The sequence below is a fragment of the Populus alba genome, chromosome 16 (assembly GCF_005239225.2).
Source record: "Populus alba chromosome 16, ASM523922v2, whole genome shotgun sequence".
NCBI classification, from domain to species: Eukaryota; Viridiplantae; Streptophyta; class Magnoliopsida; order Malpighiales; family Salicaceae; genus Populus; species Populus alba.
Genome location: NC_133299.1, coordinates 5,202,201 through 5,221,672, shown reverse-complemented (window position 1 = coordinate 5,221,672; position 19,472 = coordinate 5,202,201). Strand labels below are relative to the sequence as shown.

The following is a 19,472-nucleotide window of genomic DNA, read 5'->3' as shown; positions in this document are numbered from 1 at the left end:
GATTAAAAAAGAAAGTCATAAATATATTTGTTTAGCAATAGTTTTTTACTTAAATAAAAAATTGTTTAAGAAACTGAGTTAAAATCTTATTTTAATAGAAAGTTAAAGTTTCCAACGATTATTCTAACTTAGTTACTTATTGAATATATAATTATATAACTCTTTTAAAATAATTATTAATTAAGATAATTTTACAGTCAAAAAGTCAGTTTTCAGTAATAAACCAAACCTTATTTACGGAATCATTACAGCGATTAGCCAAATAAATAAATTATACGTGTGAGCTACGGCTACCTATCAATGCTTTGCTTTGCGCAGTGGGCTCACCTTTGCATATAAATCCTAAATTCATGCGCGCAGGAGACCTATGCCCACTTGATTGATCACTGGCTGGTGTTAAAAGCAGTCGTGCCTGTTCGTGGCATGTTTTGGTAGGAGCCACCAGCACATATGGCCACCGATGGCGCTGATGCATCAGGCGGACGCTGTTCCTAGCAGTCATCACTCCTCCATCCTCGGTTACTTTCAGCGGTTATTTTTTAATATTTAATAATTAAAACGAAATAAAAATATTTATATAATGAAAGAATATATCAAAATTCTATTGAAGCTTTCCAATAAATGGAAGGAAGAACCAATCAATACATCGATCCATCGGTCAAAAACTTGTCTCTCTTTTTAAATCTTTTACATGACGGAATAGAAGGCTAAGTCAGTAGTACCAAAACCCGAAGCCGCCTTGACTCCACAACTGGCCACCAGGGTAGAGTCTTGAGTCGTCGCTTGACTCCCACTGCCGCCGTTGTGGTGGTGGTGGTGGTGGTGGAGATCCTCGGAGTTAGAGGGAGGATGGTAGTACATGCGAGCAGTTTGTGGACAATGAGAGTAAAATCTTCCAGCTATTCTCACCCCAGCATCTAACAATTCCACGTACTTCCCCATGTCTCTACAAGAAACTCTCCTCCTCCTTTTCCTCGGAGTGAGAACTTGAAAGAGAGACAGAAAGAGCGGCTTTAGAAGATGTGTGAGCCTCTGTATCGAAGATGTTGTTAGCAGACTTGATGCAAGAAAGAGGAGGAGACTCTTGCTTTATATAGGGATCTCTCCTTTCCATTAATTCTGGCTTTTGACTTTCCTATCTTCCCTTCCATTTCCTGTTCTTTTTTTTTCCTTCTTAGTCCTTGTAGGAAGTTATATTGTCATTGTACCCCATATTAATTATGCCCCTCTACATATTTGAAGATTTTTTATGCCCTCTCGTAAATGGATGCTTTTTTGTGTCCTTTTAGCTGTGAAAGTCTATAGCTATTATTTTAAAAAAAGTGTGTGTATTAAAATATATATTTTTATTCTTCGAAAATTTAACTATCATTATCATACTTCAATATATATTGCATATTGCTAAAGGTGGCAAGTCATTAAACCATAAAAAACCATCTTTACATTCAACGTCTAAGGAAATTTTCTTACACATTTATTTAAATCTTGATTTGAACGTGAATCCTAAGCTAATATGCTTATTCCCTCGATTCCTAAACTAGTGTACTAATTGTGTTCACACGAATTTCTCAGAATAAAAAAATTCATTAATAATTTATATTTATTAATAATTTGTGACTCGGCCTCAATTTAAAGGAAATGAATGTAACTCTTCGCTATGTGGGATTTTGACAAGTTTTTTTATTTTTAGATTAATGTAGGTGTTCGAGTTAATTTGTGTATATCTCGATTAATGTTATAGATTCTAAATTTAATAATGTAAATTTATGAAATTTGAATTTATAATTTTTAAAAATTAAATACAATTAAGATTTTGACAAGTCTTCACGGTTGGACGTATTCAGAGAGGGCACAAATAATAGGGGCTAACATCAAGTGTGCGATATTAAAGAACTATAAAGGTGAAGGAGCATAGTCTCCCGATGCCTTCTTTTTCTTCCTACCTTACCTTTTCTATTCAAAGGTGGTTCAGACGCTAGAGTACATTCTCGACCGCGTCAAGCTTCAGCGTTACGCGTTGAATATGCGCATACGCCAAGTGGTTGGTTTTGACGGTGTTGTCTAAGACTTGTCAATTCTTATGCCTCCTTTTCTTCTTGTTTTAAAGAACTCTTGACTAAAAGTTTTTAAGAGCTCCCTTGCCTCATGGCCCAAACTGTGGAGAATTTCCTAACCTAACTTGAATACTCGAATTGCTAGCCACTTGTTTTTCCTGATTACGGATTATTTGTTTTTATATTTTAAAAATATTTTAAAAGAAACTTGATTTTTTTTATTTTTTTATTTTAAATTAATATTTTTTAGTATTTTCAAATTATTTTAATATATTGATATCAAAAATAATTTTTTTAAAATAAAAAATAATTACTATTATATTCTCAAACATTTATATTATATAAACCTGGTTTGGGTATAACACGCAAAGAAAAGATGGATTCGGTAGTGCAAATCAAGAGGCCACGAATAAAAGGTGAAAAAGAAAAGCAAGCAGGTGTTGACCGTGTTGTACTTTCAAATTAGTTTGTTTTATATTCAACAGTTTTTCCACATTTATTTTTGAAAAATAATTTTTTTTTATTTATTTTCATAATTTTTTTTACAAGAAAAATTATCAATAAAAAATATTTTAGAGTCAACTTTTAAACTTAGTTTATTTACTAAAAAATATTTTAGAGTTAACTTTTAAACTTAGTTTATTTACTAAAAAATATTTTAAATTCATAAAATTTTATAAAATATTTTATAAATAATAATCTACTTACAATATCATTTTACTATTTTAATTATCATCTTTTTTTTTCTTTTTCTATCTTTTCTTTTTTCTTTAGCACAAACATTTTCTCCACAATTATTATCCCATCCCACTACTATTACTTTTTTTATTATTTTTATTATTAATATGACCATCAAACAATTACTGTTATTGTATTATTATCACCATCATTTCACCACTATTTTTTTTATTTTTTTATTAAAAAATATTTTACATAAAATATTAGCATAAGATTTCTAGCTTGTTATAAAAAAACAGTAAAAATATATATAAAAAAAATAGATTATGTACCATGTCGTCCAACAAATCACAAACCTCATAGCTGGCCATTCTAATAAACAAAATGCCGGCAGATCGCAGCCCAAAAACTGTTCGGTAAGGTTCTTTCCTTGGCGCAAAAAGAATATTGAGGCGAAAAAATGTTTTAAAATACAATTAAAGGCAAAGAGAAAGAAGATAATATAAAAACCATCAAGAATTGTGGGGAGAAAAAACCATCCTCAGATATATGATTAAACTAAAAGAAGGCGTCAAGAGAAACAGGAAACGAGTTTGGGTTGATTCTAGGATGTGAAGTGTCAGCTGTTCTTTATTCTTTATTCTTAAAAAGAAAGAAACGCGATTATTCTGGCATTCTGCCCAGTCCTCACATCTCAAAACTATCTTAACAACAATTCAAGGGGCATAGATGGCTAGGGCCCCCTCCAATAGTTATCAATTTAAGGTGAAGCTATGCTCTCAATCTATTAATTCAAGGTATGAACAAAGCATTCTAAAAAAATGTACATGAACAAGGCCCCCCTCTCTAGGCACAGTAAGAAAAACAATACAACGTGTCAACAGAGCAAAAAGTCAGTTAACTATAATTTATATATGGATCGTGGAGAGGCACTGGCACTGCCTTCCTAATGTATTTAATTAGTGGTATAATAGTGTCACACGGTTCCTTGTTTTCACATCTTTACGCAGCAATGTTGTGCAGAAAACGCTACAAAAGGCAAGACGGTTGCTCTATGTCATGCTACCAGCCTAATTAATCATATACCAACTTTTCCCATTTCACTTATATGTTTATATAGTGTATCGGCTGACCAAACTTTCCCGTTTGTGGGATGCTATGTGCAAAAAGATAGATCACTAATTACAGTTATAACACATAGCGGTAACTTTTTATGGACTAATTTCATAAATTAATCATTTCATTGGATTGGGAAAGCAGTAAAAAATTTATGAGAAGAGTCCATTACCGTGTAAATGGTCATGACTCCCTCCTTCACCAGATCTTTTCACCGCCTTTTGCTTTAACAGCCTGACATTACACCACAGCAGGTGAAATTCACCGTATTCTATTGACAACAAAACGAACAGGGTTAAAAATTTTCCAAGCAGGAAATGAAATTTACAGAAGCATTACTGTAACGCTATTAGATCTAACACGTTCCGCGTGCCAATCATGTGAGCGACTTCACTCACCCACCCACTTTCTCAAAGCTTTGCTTGTGCTAGGACTGTCGCCAAGCAGTCGACGAATCCTCATTTCAGAGAAACAACCACTTGACAGCAGCCTCCATGTTGCTTCGGCTCGGCCGCTCATGTAACACGAGCCAAAGCCAGATCTGATCCTCTTCGTCTCCTCCTGGTCATCACGAGCCAGCCGGCTTCATCATCAATCCGTTCGTATTCATAAAGTGGCTTTGCGAGCTTGAAGCCGCGCCGGAACCACTTGACAAACACGAACCTGACTCTGTAGACGCCACCAGCGCAGCTGCCTTCTCCGGCGAAGCTAGCACGACAGCCCTCTGGTGGCCAGAGCTCCGGTTCACCTCCGAGTGCCTCCTTCGCACTACCTGCAAAAATTACACGAAAATAAACTAAAAAACAGTGATTAATATTAATAACTTGTCAAAAAATATGCATAAAAGGACTGAGTTAAAGGCAAACACAAAGCTATAAAGAACTTAATTCAAAGAGCTTAATTAAAAACAAATACAGTAAGAGAGCTAGGGTTAAATAACAGCCAAACAGAAAGGCAACTAAATAAAATCAACCGATAATCACTGAAAGAGATTCATAATGATTTCAAACGGAGAATGCTACTAAAAAAAACTATCATCCAAACAAAACCAAAAATATCACATAGAAATCAACTGATAAGCATCAAACAGGCTAAAAAGTGATTTAAACAAAAACTCGCTGTGAAAAATCATCTGAACAGAACAGAAACACTATAAAATATCAACTAATAAGCATCAACAGAGACGATCACTCAAAGCTTAATAGAACGAAGCCAAATAGAAACTCAAAGAATTAAACCGGGATAAAATGAGGATCACCTTGAGCTTCGTTTCATGGAAGCGAGACACGAAAGCGACGATCCTGAGCTTGTGAGCTCGAATCTCCTGAAACCACGATCCATCAATTGTTAGAGATGAAGCGCACGATTTCGAGCCACTAGACGCCAAGCTCAAGCTCTCCTCTTCACTACTGCTCTTTCGCAGATTTCTTCTCTCCATCAACACCGAGCCTTAAAAAACAACCAAAACGAAATCGTTGGTTGAAATCCGAGAAGAAATTAAAAAAAGAAAGCGAGTTTTAATCGATCAAGTAACAGTGGGACAGTGGGAGGGGGAGAAAGAGGTGTGGTAGTGGAGAGGAGAGCAGAAGCGACAGTGGGTTCAATAGGAGAAGGAAACGGAAGCATTTTTGTCGTTTTGAGCAAAAAGAAACGAAACGATTTTGTGTGTGGGTGGCGGGGAGATTCAAAAAATTGGAGTTTTTTAACATTTTGTTTGGTTTCTGTTAGTTACTGCTATTTTGGTGCTCTCTCACTCTCTCTGCTATTTTGGTTTCTCTACCAACCAATCAGTTTCAGTTTGATTTAATTTTTAAAATAAAAACTGGTTTTATTTGTTTTTTTATTTGTAATTAGTTTTTTCTGATTTAGTTTAATTTTTTTTTATTTGAGTTCAATTTGATTTTTTAAATTTCAAGTTTATAAAACTAAATCAAACCAAACCGGTCAATATTTTTAAAATTTTAATTAATTTAATCAGTTTTTTTTTTAATTGTTTTATTTTCTAAGTTTAATTACTTTTTTCAGTTTTTTTATTCATTCTTTTCCATTAAATTTTTTTTTTCTTTTTTTGCCTTGATGTATTCAAATCGGCCATTTTAATCTAGCCCATGAATTTTGAAACCCTTATGCCCACTTCAATTCCCAGGCCCAAAAATTTGTGTTTTCATTTCAAGGGGGTTGCTGAAGAATAATGACGATGAAAAACAAGACAAATAACTAATTGTAATGGTAAAATTCGGAACAAATTTTTCTTTCTTATCGTAGAATCAATTTATTTCTTGAAGGTGCTGATTTATAATGCCTTCTGAACTATTAGACATCTGCGCTTACTATTATCATAAATTAATTTTCATTAAAGTAATTATATAAAAAATAATAATCTCATTATAGTGTATGCAAATTAAAAGTAGCCAGCACCTAAGAATCAAATGTATTATTAACATGATTCAATGGATCACAGGTACTTTTTTATATATTTTTTTTTCTTACCTCGTTTTTAACATCGCTTTGATAAAGAGAATTGTTAAGATAATAGAAGCAAGAAAGCCCTTAAACCCCATTAACCTCGTTGCCAGGTTTAGAATTCTATCACATATATTTTAATAGAAGTTATGAAAAATAACAAGAAAAGCATTATAAAAATAACATTGTTGGAATACCACCACTGTTAAAAATAATTATTTAAAAAATAATGTATCTGAATACAAAGTCAACCTATAACTTTATAAAAATCCAATAATCATGAAAAAATAGGTTATTGGAACATATCAAAGCTTCGTTTTTTCACATACTCAACACCGATAGAAAAATTTTGAACAAGACAATTTTAATTACCTTAAAAAAACCATTAAACATGGTTGTAATTTGTGAAGGGTTTTGTATGAGGTTAATTATAATTTTGTTTGGTGCTTTTCTAGGGTATAATCAAAATCATCTCATTAAGATCTTTTCTAATGGTACTAGATGTGGGCTTTGTGTTTTTGTTAAAAAACAAAGCCCTATGTGTTTTTGTTAACCCTTTTTTTTTTTTTTTTTTTTTTTTCTCATGTCATATCACTTTATCTCCTTTTCTTTTTTTAATCACTAAATCTTGAATTTTATCTTTGCATTTTTTTTTATTTTTGGATTGATTTTTGTTTAAGTTAATTAATATGTAAAAAGAATATGTTTTGAAACATACGTAAAAATCTACAATTTAAAATAACAATGGTGTATAAAAGTATATTTTAAAACGCGACCATTATTTTAAATATCAACCATATATTCTAAAATACAGTTATATTCTGATTGTATTATTTTTTAAATCTTTTTTCAACGTGTTTTTGTAACAAAACTTTTGACAAACTATATTATTTAAGAAAAAAAGAAAAATCCGCAAAAAACATAGAAAGCATTTCGTTTAGCAATGTCCCAAGCTAGCAGAATCTGCCGTACCCGCACACTCAAATGGCCATAGCCAAACAAGTTGCTTCCCTTGCTGGCAACTACCGCAACAACACGTGGACATTGAATTCTTCTTCTTTTTTTCTACTCACTGGCCCCCACATGACAGATAAGCAAAACACTTTTTTTTTTCTTTTTTCTCTTTTTCAAAAAATCACAATTACAGCTTTAAGTTATTGATTGAGACTGAAGATCGAATCTTACAGGAAAAGGAAATGGAGGAGAGAAATAAATTGTCTCTCGAATGCAATGTTCTGTTTCTAAATGATTTGCTCACAATTAGATCTAGGAATGATCTAGTTCTTCATACATTAAATTTGCTCCAGATTTATTTTTAAATCTAATTTGAGAGAAAATCATGATACATAAGCAAGATACTTGCGGGTTAAAATTACTAATAAAGAAAACAAATCACCTTAGCTAACATCTTATTAAATTGCTGAGTTAGTTTAACATCACTATACAGTTATTTTTATAAAAAACATTGTTTTGTTTTTAAAATGTTTTAATATTAATTTAATCATGTTTGGATTAAATTATGTGTTTTTTATAAATTAGCATTTGAAAATATGGTTGAAATCATATTTAAAAAAAATAATTCAAGATTAATTTTTTTATATTTCTGACGTTTAGATGTATTTTTTTTTAAAAAAAGAATCTTATTTTAATATATTTTTAAATAAAAAACATTTTAAAAACAGTTATTACCTCATTTTAAAATATTCTTTAAATATTTTAATAATAATAAAATTCATTTAAAATCAATAAAGCCGACAAGATTAATTGCAGCAGATTGGGAATCTGAAATCATCCAATGGACCCAAGCAAAAAAAAAAAAAAATGATAAAAGAGAGAAAAACTAAACAGAGACAGAGACACCCCACCCCCCTTCAACAAGAGGTAGCAGGTACGTTACATTACACAACATTCAAGCCTAAGCAACCCCGTACCCAACCCATACCTCGTCGGCAGCCAACAACAAACTTCTTTCCTTTCTATGTTAGCTGCTAACAAGCAGACTTCTGTTTCATTTCTAGACAGATAAAGAAAAGGATAGGAGACGTTGTTGTTGTAACTTACTTCTAGAGAGAGACACTGAAAAAAAAAACAAGGAGAGAGAGAGAGAGGAGGAGAGTGTGTACTGTGTCGTGTTTAGAGAGACGAGGAAATCAAGAAAACGTTTTGACAGTGAGAGTCAATGTTATGCTGAATAAGAGAGACTCAAAAAGATTGAAGCTTTCAAGTTCAATCAATAACTCGAAGAAACACAGAGGATTGAAACTTTGATCTTCAATTTCTTCAAAATCTCACAATTTCACCACACGAATTGAAGCTCAATCTCTTCGAAAAAACCGAAATCAAGAAGTACCCATTTTGCTTTTACCAATGTTGGTCCAAGGCCGAGTAACAACAAACCCAAAATCTCCCAAATCCCAAATCAGACCCACCATCAACCACCACCACCACGACCTCCACCAGCGCTTCTCAGAGTCAAAATCTTTAGATTTCTCAACATGGGTATCTGAGAATTTCTACAAAATCATCACAATCACAGTGCTGATCGCCACTGTCGCCGCCATCTTCTTCCTCCGGAGCACTGGTGACACCGCCGCTTTTCTCTACCTTCAATCACAAGCACAACCTCTAGACAAAACCCATCATTTCCCTCGCATAGATTGGAACAATATTCCAGCAATCACTGACAAGTCTTCGACTTATGCCAATTTCCGGTCAGAGAAATGGATTGTTGTTAGTGTCTCTCATTACCCTTCCGATTCGCTTAAAAAGCTTGTTAGAATTAAAGGTTGGCAATTGCTTGCAATTGGGAATTCAAGGACCCCAAATGATTGGTCCTTGAAGGGTGCAATTTACTTGTCTTTAGAACAACAAGCGAGTTTAGGGTTTCGAGTTTTGGGTTATGTACCTTATGATTCTTATTTACGGAAGAGTGTGGGGTATTTGTTCGCGATCCAACATGGGGCAAAGAAAATTTTTGATGCTGATGATCGTGGAGAGGTTATTGATGGTGATTTAGGGAAGCATTTTGATGTGGAGTTAATAGGGGAGGGGGCTAGGCAGGAGACTATATTGCAATATAGTCATGAGAATGAGAATAGGAGTGTAGTGAATCCTTACGTTCATTTTGGTCAAAGGACAGTTTGGCCAAGAGGGTTACCATTAGAGAATGTGGGTGAACTTGGTCATGAAGAGTTTTACACTGAGGTTTATGGTGGGAAACAGTTTATACAACAAGGGATATCGAATGGATTGCCTGATGTTGATTCTGTGTTTTATTACACTAGGAAAACGGGTTTGGAAGCTTTCGATATTAGGTTTGATGAGCGTGCCCCGAAAGTGGCACTGCCTCAAGGGGTAATGGTGCCAGTTAATTCGTTTAATACGATTTACCATTCATCGGCTTTCTGGGGTTTGATGCTTCCAGTTTCAGTTAGTAATATGGCTTCTGATGTTTTGAGAGGCTACTGGGGTCAAAGGCTTCTATGGGAGATTGGTGGGTATGTTGTGGTTTATCCACCTACCGTGCATAGACATGATACAGTTGGGGGGTACCCTTTTTCTGAAGAGAAGGATCTTCATGTTAATGTTGGGAGGCTTGTTAAGTTCTTGGTTGCATGGAGGTCGAGTGAGCATAGGTTGTTTGAGAAGATTTTAGAGTTGAGTTTTGCGATGGCAGAGGAGGGGTTTTGGAGTGAGCAGGATGTGAAGTTTACTGCTGCTTGGCTTCAGGACTTGCTTGCTGTAGGGTATCGGCAGCCTAGGTTAATGTCATTTGAATTGGATCGGCCACGTCCGACTATAGGTCATGGGGATCGAAAGGAGTTTGTTCCTCGGAAGTTTCCGTCTGTGCATCTTGGAGTGGAGGAAATAGGAACTGTGAATTATGAGATCGCCAATTTAATTCGATGGAGGAAGAATTTTGGGAATGTTGTGCTTATTATGTTTTGCAATGGGCCTGTCGAACGCACTGCCTTGGAATGGAGATTGCTTTATGGGAGAATATTCAAAACTGTGATTATCTTGTCGTGGCAGAAGAATGAGGATCTTGCTGTTGAAGTAGGCCATTTGGATCATATGTACAAGTAAGTTATCTATATGAAATAAATATTTATTTTGCTTGTTTTGTTACCATAATTTAAATCTAGATTCTTATGCAAACCATCGCCTTGGATATCTGATATCAATTCATATGATAGATAGAAAAATCCACTAACTAGAACTAGAACTGTCTCCTATAGAGGCTGGGGAGCTGGCGTGGTGGGAAGTTGTGGCACTCTTGTAAAATGAAAGAGATTTTTTCTAATTAAGTCTGAGGTTAAAGTTATGGGTAGCAAGGGTGCAAGGAGAGAGTTTTCATGGAATTGGTTTTATTACTTACATTTAGTTCAAAATCTTTTTGATTATCTAGGATTGATCTCTCTTAGATTGTGGGATCCATTTAATGTATAGATTTTTGCTTATGCCCTATAGTCACAGTAGTGAACTTGTGCATTTGGACATTGAAGTTGGAATTTGGATGGCTGTTAGAGTTGCATAAAATAAGGCAGTCAATGTAAACATATTTGGTGGTTATGTTTCTTATTTCAACTCCTCTTTCTAAAACATGTTTACGGTAATATTGAAATCCTGGAGAACTTTTGCAATCCTTTTTGTATTGAGATTCTTTTAGTTGGAGACTATGGCCCTGGGAATCATCATATCCTTCAACTTACATTGCCGTTTACTCATGCCACTGGGAATGAGTTTAATCACCAGGTTCGAACTTGATATGTAAGCTCTGGTCTTCAAGCCAGGACAGAGTACTTCAGAAAACATCCATCCAGATTGATTGTGCTGATCTCCATTTGTGATGTTCTGAAATATATGCCTTATGTTGAAGGACATTGTGTGCTGGACGAAATGATATATATACTACAATAGTTTAAGGTAGTCTATTTTCAAATTCTTTGGGGCTTGAGACATTGGTGCTTGTGGATAAACCATTCTAGTAATTGCACATGCAAGACAAGAGCGTGATTTTACTTGGAGTCTCCGGCTTCCTTCTATAATTGTCCATTTCTTAAGGAGGCATTGTTTCCTTTTCTTCCCTCAAATTTATTTTGGAGTTATGTCAGTTTGAGTTTGTTGCCGTGTCTTTTATTGCAGTTCTGGTTGTTATCTAGTTGATAGATATTGGTTTCTTAGGCATGCATTTGTTATTGATAACCATGGAATTGGTGTGAAGTCAAATTTTAACTGTTTGCCTTGTCAAGTGGATATCCCATACTTTTCATCTTAACTGGTGTCACTTTGTTTACTAATAATACTATCTAATATTGGTTATAGGCATCTGCCCAAGATATTCGATCGATATAGCAGTGCCGAAGGCTTTTTATTCCTTCAGGATGATACTATTCTTAATTACTGGAATCTGCTTCAAGCTAGCAAGGCTAAACTTTGGATTACTGACAAGGTAATTTCTTTTTCTTAGTCCTCTACTTTTCTGGTCATCGCAAGACATAAAGTTGCCGTATTTTTACCAATTTCATTTTTCTCTATGCATTAGGATCATGCACACTGGTTTGATATGCTGGAGCTTTGTTTCTTCTTTCTCACGCCATTCACAAAAATCAATATCTTAATGTCTTTTTTAAACTAGCAGTAACGATCTCAATGGTATAAGATGAAAGGCAATACTGCAGTTGGATAAATAGTGTTCATATCTATGTCCATATTGTGATGCTGCATGCTTATTGTGAGCAACACATGTAGATCCCCATCCCCATCTTTCTAACACATTATGGCATTAGGTATCCAAGTCCTGGACAACTGTGTCAACCAATGGAAACACAGATTGGTATGCAAAGCAAGCAGAAATGGTAAGAAAAGTTGTTGGCTCAATGCCAGTTCACTTCCAAGTCAATTACAAGGAAGCTATGAAAAGTGACCAGAGCCTCGTGATAGGCAGTTCTGAGATATTCTATATTCCTCAGCACTTCGTTACCGACTTTGTAGATCTTGTTGGTTTGGTGGGTGATCTAGATATTCATCAAAAGGTTGCCATACCCATGTTCTTTATGTCAATGGATTCACCTCAGAATTTTGATTCAGTGCTAAGCACAATGGTATATAAGCGGAAGCCACCACCTGATAACTCAACTCTTTATTCTGCTCAAGTACCTGCTGTTCATCCATGGAATGTGTCTAGTGAACAAGATTTCATAAAGCTGATAAGAATAATGGCAGAAGGTGACCCGCTCCTAATGGAGTTGGTTTGAAGGTAAAAACATCTTCTAATACTTACAAGAGCCAGAATAGAGGAAGAAAGCTTCAAACTACTTTGTACCTGTTATACCAAATTCTGTTTTTACTTTTTTCTTTTCAATTTTTTTTGTTTAGGGGGAGGGCTCTTTATATTTTTCCTTAAAATTTTTGTAATTCTTCCTTTTTAACATCTTTGTAGATTTACCTTGTATCATTCATTTACTGATGGGGATTCACTTGAATGGAAAAATGTGTTAGATCTTTTTCTTTGGCTGAAAAATACAAGAGAAGAAGATACTCGTTTCAGTTTCTTTTTCTTAATTTCTTGATTGAGTGGTGCAGTTCTCAAAATCAAGAAACATTTTTCGGTTTCTTCTTTTGTTCCTATTTCAATGCCTGCCTTCCTGGTTGTGGTGCTTCGGGATATGGTTCTTTGTCGTGGCTTATCTCTTTGTTTGGGGTTTGTTCTGTTGGTGTCTTTCTATTTTATATTAGGCCTTGGTGTTCAATTCTGTTCAGGCAGCTGCTGGCCCTTTTTGGCCCAGTTTTGTTCTCTCTCTTCAAGCAGGCTTGCATGCCTCTGGGAGTATACTTTGTCATACTCTGCTTGGCTTATCGTAGAGGGAAAACGAAAAAAGAAGGCATGCTCTGCTTGGCTATCATATTCTGTCTTGACTGAGGAACATCCTTGTAATCAAATTAACCTTCTTCTTGGGTTTTCACATTTTTATTTGAGGTATGGTAATGGGAGAGAAGATTTTTGTTCTTCTGAGATGCTAACAAAACCCTTGAAAGGGATAGAATTGCAAAAAATTGTAGACAAAACTTGCGTTTTGAATGTTCCTGAGAGTCGCATCCATTCATTCAAGAGAAACAACTCAGGAAATCAACATTGTTAACTGATATTTGCAAATCTTTCCAGCAGTACATTTACAATTTACCGATCAATACCTTCAATCTTGTCTTCAACTTCAGAATACAACTGCCTCAACTTCTCAATGTTCTCCTGTGAAGTTTCCCAGTACCCACGTCCATTGGCTTCCAAAAAGGTCTGCACCAACTTCCTAAATGAATTCGGGTTGGTGCTCATGAGTCTGTTCAACATCTCCTCGTCTTGGATGAAGGTTGAGTTAGCCTCTTCATAGACCCAGTTGTCGACTTGACCTGAAGTTGCACTCCATCCAACAGTGTTTGTTAGCCGCTTTTCAATTTCACGAACACCCTCGTATCCGCTAGACATCATTCCTTCATACCACTTGGGGTTCAACAATTTGGTCCGTGCATCAAGCCGCACAGTCTCAGCTAGAGTACGTACCTGGAAGAGACAAAATTTGATGTTTTTTAGAACTTATTAATTACTAGATTCGACTGTTGAATCAAAGCCTCTGGAATTAAAAGAGATTGCAATCGCAGTAGTCGTCCAATTGCTAACCTGAGCATTAGCTGTTGTTGTGTCTGCAATGTAAGCATTAGGCTTCTTCTTATCCTTCCTCATGTTCTGCACCAGGTTTGTTGGGTCTGAATCAAAATAGTGGCTCACATCAGTGAGTGAGATCTCTGAGGAATCAAGATTTTGGAAAGTGGCTTCCGCTGTGCTCAGAGCCATCTCAAAAACTTTTCTTTTCTCCGTCATGCCTGCACCTGGGGCATCGCAATCAAAGGCAAAGGACTTCCGGCTTAAGTACATGTCTTGAAGCTGCTTCTCATCATTCCACGAAGAGTTCTCCACTGCAAGGTTTATGTTTGAGGAGTATGATCCTGAGGCATTAGAAAATACACGAGTTGCAGCTTCTCGAATGTCAACACCAAGGGCTTCAGCTTGCTCTAGAGCATGCTTCCTGACAAAGTTTTGATCCGCTGGCTCATCTAGTTCAGCTACCATCTTAACTGCACGGTCGAGGAGGTTCATCTGTGGATAAAATAAAGGAAAATGATACAGAAGTTAATCGGTGAAAGATTGAAAAAAAAAAAGTCAGCTAATAAAGTAGGAGAACACAAAGAAGTGAAATATTCACATGTTAAATATTATGAACCGATCCTCATGATTTTCCCCAAATGAAAACAAATGAGTTATATGAAAACGACCTAGTACCTGATTTATAAAGAGATCTCTAAACACTCCTGAGCAATTGACCACGACGTCAATCCTAGGCCTTCCAAGCTCTTCAAGACTTACAGGTTCCACCCGGTTAACCCTACCAAAGGTATCAGCTACTGGCCTGACTCCAATCATCCACAAGACTTGAGCCAGGGACTCACCATAGGTCTTGATATTATCAGTTCCCCACAATACAAGTGCAACTGTCTCAGGATACTTCCCATCATTGTCAGCCTTCTGCCTCTCAATTAATCTGTCGACCACAACTTTTGCACTCTGCATTGCTGCTGTTGTCGGAATGGCTTGTGGATCTAGTGCGTGAATGTTCTTTCCAGTTGGCAACACCTTTGGGTTTCTGATTGGGTCACCACCAGGCCCTGGCTCCACATATTTGCCCTCCAAGGCTTGTTTCAAACTCCCCAGCTCATTGTCAGCCACTACCAGTTTCAAACATTCTCCTAAGAACTGGAATAGTGTTCTCAGCTTAACCCTATCTGCCCGGTAGAATTTTGTGTTTGACAAGTAATCAACCCATGGTTCATTGATTCCAAACCCAAGGATCGAGGTAAGCTTATCTGCAACATCTACAACTTGACCCTTATTGTTAGTTGTTTTCTGTACAAAGGCAGAGACGGCACCACGGGAGGCCTCGGTTATTTGCCGAAGAAGTTCTACATCCATCAAGATTCCCTTATCACTCCCTCTATATACCTCCTCTATGTTTCGTCCAACAGTTTCAGCTAATATTGCTGGGAGCGATGAAATCCCATCTTCAGGACGGTCCAAGGCAGCAATATTAACCAACGTTGCAACAGCTTCCATTGCAGATGGTGGTTCACCAATGACATGAAGCCCACAGGGCAAAAGCCGGGATTCAATCTCCATGATCTTGGAGTATACTTTTCCAACAACAAGATCTCGCTCCTTTACAGAGATCTCCATTCCCTCGTCAGGAAGCTCAACATCTTTGTCAAGATTACATTGCCTAGCTGTACTGATAATGGAGCTCACAATTTGTGGCCCACGACCTGTGTCTTTGAGGGATTGGTACGAGGAGATAAGCTCACTTAACTGCTTCAAGCCCTTGTAAAGCCCAGCATTTTCAGCTGGAGGGGTCAAGTAGCTAATGGTATTTGCATAGCTGCGGCGTTTAGCAATGGTGGCTTCAGATGGGTTGTTAGCTGCATAATAGTAGACATTAGGGATATTCCCAATGAGACTGTCAGGATAACAAACATCACTCATTCCCACCTGCTTCCCTGGCATGAATTCAAGCGAACCATGAGTGCCAAAATGAAGAACTGCGTCAGCTTTGAAAATTTTCTCCACGAAGGAGTAATAAGCAGCAAACCCATGATGTGGGCTAGCTGATTTGGAGAACAATAGTCGCATAGGATCACCCTCATAACCGAAAGTGGGCTGGACTCCGATGAAGATATTACCGTACTGTTTTCCATACACCAAGAGATTCTCTCCATCAGAATTCAGATTTCCAGGAGGTTTGCCCCAGTTTTCTTCCAAAGCAGTGGCATATGGAGTAAGGCTTTGGTATTCTCGAACACCCATTTTGTAAGCAATGTTCAGATTTGGGCTGCTGAATTGAGCCTCTTTATCATGGATTATGTCTTCAATCAAGGCTTCTGAAGTCTCCGGAAGGCCCTCAACATTGTAGCCATCTTTTTCTAGTTCTTTCAGAACTGAGAAGATGGATGAGAAGACATTAAGGTAGGCTGCTGTCCCAACATTTCCCTTGTCTGGAGGAAAACTGAAGACAGTGATTGCCAACTTCTTCTCAGTCTGCAATGAGGTGATACACTTGTCATTATGTGACGAAAAAAATAAATTCAAATTGAATTCAAGTATTGTTTTATATGAGAATATAGAGTGGGAAATGAAAATGTGAATCTTCTGTCACAAAGTAGAGAGAGGGAGATGAGTCAATAAAAAATGGCAGAAGTGGACAGCCTATCCTGATCATCCAATCAGCATCATATTTACGTTTTAAGCAGTTGTTGTTGAACTATAAAGCTCATTGCTAATCAATTATTAGTGCACATATACAATGTGATAACAGAGGTTTACATCAGCAAAGAGGCCTACTAATAGTAAATACATGCACCTATCAGACTCTAATCATTTCCATTATCTCTAATAAAATTTGTCAAAAACAGATCATTTTCGTTATTTTTACTTTCAAAGAAATTCTCGTTTCACTTCTAAGCAAATGAAATGAGGGTGGGAATGATGCGCTGCTTCATTGTGTTTTAAGCATCATGAAGATTGCCTAAGCATTACGAACTATTATGCTTCATAGTTCAAATATTGTTTTCTAATTAACCGGAAGTAAACAAGAAACCTCAAGGTTTAAAAGAAAAAATATGATTCAGTGTTTAAAGATTAGGAAGATATTTAGGATGAAGGAAAAAACCTTTGTTTTCCTTTTCAGTTCAGCCCATCTGATTGCCCTTGTGCAGAGCTGCTCCACCCTCCTGTGAAGAGCATGTGATTTCCCTGCAATTAAATTAAAGTATTTTCTCTTATTAATACTTAAAGAATTTGAGGCCATGTGTGCATGGAGAAGTACTGCTTTGAATTCAAGTAATGAAGAAACTGCCCAGTTTCAACTTGTAAACTATAAGCATTGAAAGATAAAGACTGTTAGAACTGTAGTTTCTTTGAATATTTGTCTATTTTGGAAATAATAGCAGCTCTAAATTTTAATGTAGATTACAAAATATAATGGTGGTACCTAAAATCATATGAGAAATGACAAAGAACAAAACAAAGAGTAAGAGGACAGACTAAAGAAGGAAGTTAGACTTACCTGTTCTTGGATCTCGGCCGGCGAAAACAATAGGCTCCATGCCACCATCCAGCTCTGGAAGAGCAACTTGCAAAGCCACCTGAATTGGATGCAGACCTAAAGTACTATTTAACCACTCCTCAGTTGTTTGAAACACCAAAGGCAATGCAACAATGTAAGGAACATCAAGCTTGCTCAACGCCTCAACAGCTCTTGGATGATCCTGCCTTGCCGGCCCTCCAACAAGAGCAAAACCAGTCAATGATACCATTGAATTCACCATTGGTTTCTTTGTAACTGGATCAATAAAAAACCTCTCAACGGGCCCTGAAAAATCAAGCCCGCCAGCGAAAATTGGAATCACTTTAGCACCTTTTGCCTCCAACTCCATGATCACAGCCACATAGTGACTCTCATCACCAGTTACAATATGACTCCTTTGCAAAACCAGCCCAACTACTGGTGCATTAGGGTCTTTAAGCTTCTCATTAGCATCTCTCCTGGTTCCATACCAATTCAAGTACTCCTTCACATCATCATACATACAAGGAGCCAAAGGGTGCCAAATTCCACTATCCAGGAACAAAACTGGATCAGAATAGTCAATCCTTTTTCCCTTCAACGCAGGAACGTAAGAACCGGATATCATTTTCAAGAAATTCTGCAAATTATCTGGTGACCCACCGAGCCAAAACTGCAAACTCAAGATATAAAGCCTAGCATCTTGAGCTTTATCACTAGGCAAGTACTTCAAAACCTTAGGCAGAGTTCTCACTAACTTCAACATACTGTCAGCAAAACCTGCACCCTGCTTCTTTCTCTTGAACAACTGAAAGAATGAACTCTTTGATTGACCAAGCTGTGACATACTGAAAGAACCCAACTTGTTGAGCCTCATCACCTCAGGCATTGAAGGGAAAACTAAAACTGCATCAAGCCTATCCCTTTCTTTCTCCACGGCAGCTTTAACCTTCAATGCAAGCTCCTCAACAAAAATCAATGACCCAATAAAGATATTTGCATCTTCAAGATCCTTACAGAAACTTTTATATGTGGATTCATCACGAAGCTCCTCTACTAAGTAACCAACAACTTCATATGATGCATCTTTGGAGCTCTTGTTAAGAGCTTGAACTGCTGCAGTGAGTGAAGATTGATACTGAGCTTCAAGGACTACGTAGACTATCTTCACAGTGGGGAGGTTCTGGTTGTTCTCAGGTACTATTCGGCGAACTTCTTGGGTGGTTTGTGTGAATAGGCCATTGCCAATTGCAGCACATTGTACTTTCAACGAAGACTTGAAGTTGGTTTGGTTGATTTTCTTGGGGAGAAATGAGTGAAGAAAGTAGTGTTTTTGAGATAGTGAAGAGAGTTGGTCTGGTTTGGTTGACTGTAAAGTGAATGGAGAGGACACTAGAGAAGCCATTCTTGGTAGGAAAAAGCTCGCTTTAAGCAACTCAAAAAACAGAGCCCTCTGTTTCTCCTCTCTGTTTCTAAATTGGAGAGAGGGAGAAACCAAGCTAGAGAAAACAGATTTCGGAAGAAAAAATTTACGAATCTGCTTCTGTTTCTTGTCACTGTTTTTGGTCGTGGTTCAATTGTGTTTCTTTATTCTTATTCCTTTTTTTTCCCCAGGAGGTTAAATGCTGTGAATTTATAATTCCTGTGTGGAGGTGTAGAGGGGCATTTCAGAGGAGAAAAGTTGGTTATTATGGTTAGTGGTGAGAGGGAAGGACACGTGGCGAAATGGGTAGTCAAGGAACTATAATGGGAGTGTGTATACCCCCATCTATCTGTCAGGTTTTTATGATGGAGTTTCCTGGAATCTGATTGGTTGAATTGGATTCCCAAAAGCAACTGAGGAGGAATTGGATGATGATAGGGAAATTGGTGACTAGATTTTTTTCTTGCAGTGTAAGAGGGGCTTTTTGCCTTGTAATAGATTCTTCATTTTGATTGTGTTCTCAGTGAAAAGCAAGCAATATTTTTAATTCTAACATAGCATTCATGCATGGAC

At 36.7% G+C, this 19,472-nt stretch overlaps 2 protein-coding genes across 2 annotated transcripts; one reads left to right on the top strand and one right to left on the bottom strand.

Annotated features, from left to right (window-relative positions):
- Nucleotides 1-8,178: 8,178 nt before the first annotated feature.
- Nucleotides 8,179-12,879, top strand: LOC118051684 (probable glycosyltransferase STELLO1). The gene is made up of 3 exons (XM_035062415.2): nucleotides 8,179-10,393; nucleotides 11,637-11,763; nucleotides 12,101-12,879. The coding sequence occupies exons 1-3, from the start codon at nucleotides 8,679-8,681 to the stop codon at nucleotides 12,566-12,568; spliced, it is 2,310 nt and encodes a 769-aa protein (XP_034918306.1). The 5' UTR covers nucleotides 8,179-8,678; the 3' UTR covers nucleotides 12,569-12,879.
- A 432-nt stretch (nucleotides 12,880-13,311) lies between these two features.
- LOC118051675 (magnesium-chelatase subunit ChlH, chloroplastic) lies at nucleotides 13,312-19,154 on the bottom strand. The gene is made up of 5 exons (XM_035062406.2): nucleotides 17,477-19,154; nucleotides 17,081-17,163; nucleotides 14,647-16,449; nucleotides 13,987-14,463; nucleotides 13,312-13,869 (listed from the first exon to the last, which is right to left on the bottom strand). The coding sequence occupies exons 1-5, from the start codon at nucleotides 18,879-18,881 to the stop codon at nucleotides 13,492-13,494; spliced, it is 4,146 nt and encodes a 1,381-aa protein (XP_034918297.1). The 5' UTR covers nucleotides 18,882-19,154; the 3' UTR covers nucleotides 13,312-13,491.
- Between the last annotated feature and the right edge of the window lie 318 nt (nucleotides 19,155-19,472).

Coding starts and splice junctions, on each gene's coding strand:
- LOC118051675 (XM_035062406.2), bottom strand. CDS start 18,881: ATGGCTTCTCTAGTGTCCTCTCCATTCACTTTACAGTCAACCAAACCA. Junction 14,464..14,646: donor GAGATCTCTTTATAAATCAG/GTACTAGGTCGT, acceptor TTTTATCCACAG/ATGAACCTCCTCGACCGTGC. Junction 13,870..13,986: donor CAACAACAGCTAATGCTCAG/GTTAGCAATTGG, acceptor TGTCTCTTCCAG/GTACGTACTCTAGCTGAGAC.
- LOC118051684 (XM_035062415.2), top strand. CDS start 8,679: ATGTTGGTCCAAGGCCGAGTAACAACAAACCCAAAATCTCCCAAATCC. Junction 10,394..11,636: donor CATTTGGATCATATGTACAA/GTAAGTTATCTA, acceptor TATTGGTTATAG/GCATCTGCCCAAGATATTCG. Junction 11,764..12,100: donor AACTTTGGATTACTGACAAG/GTAATTTCTTTT, acceptor TTATGGCATTAG/GTATCCAAGTCCTGGACAAC.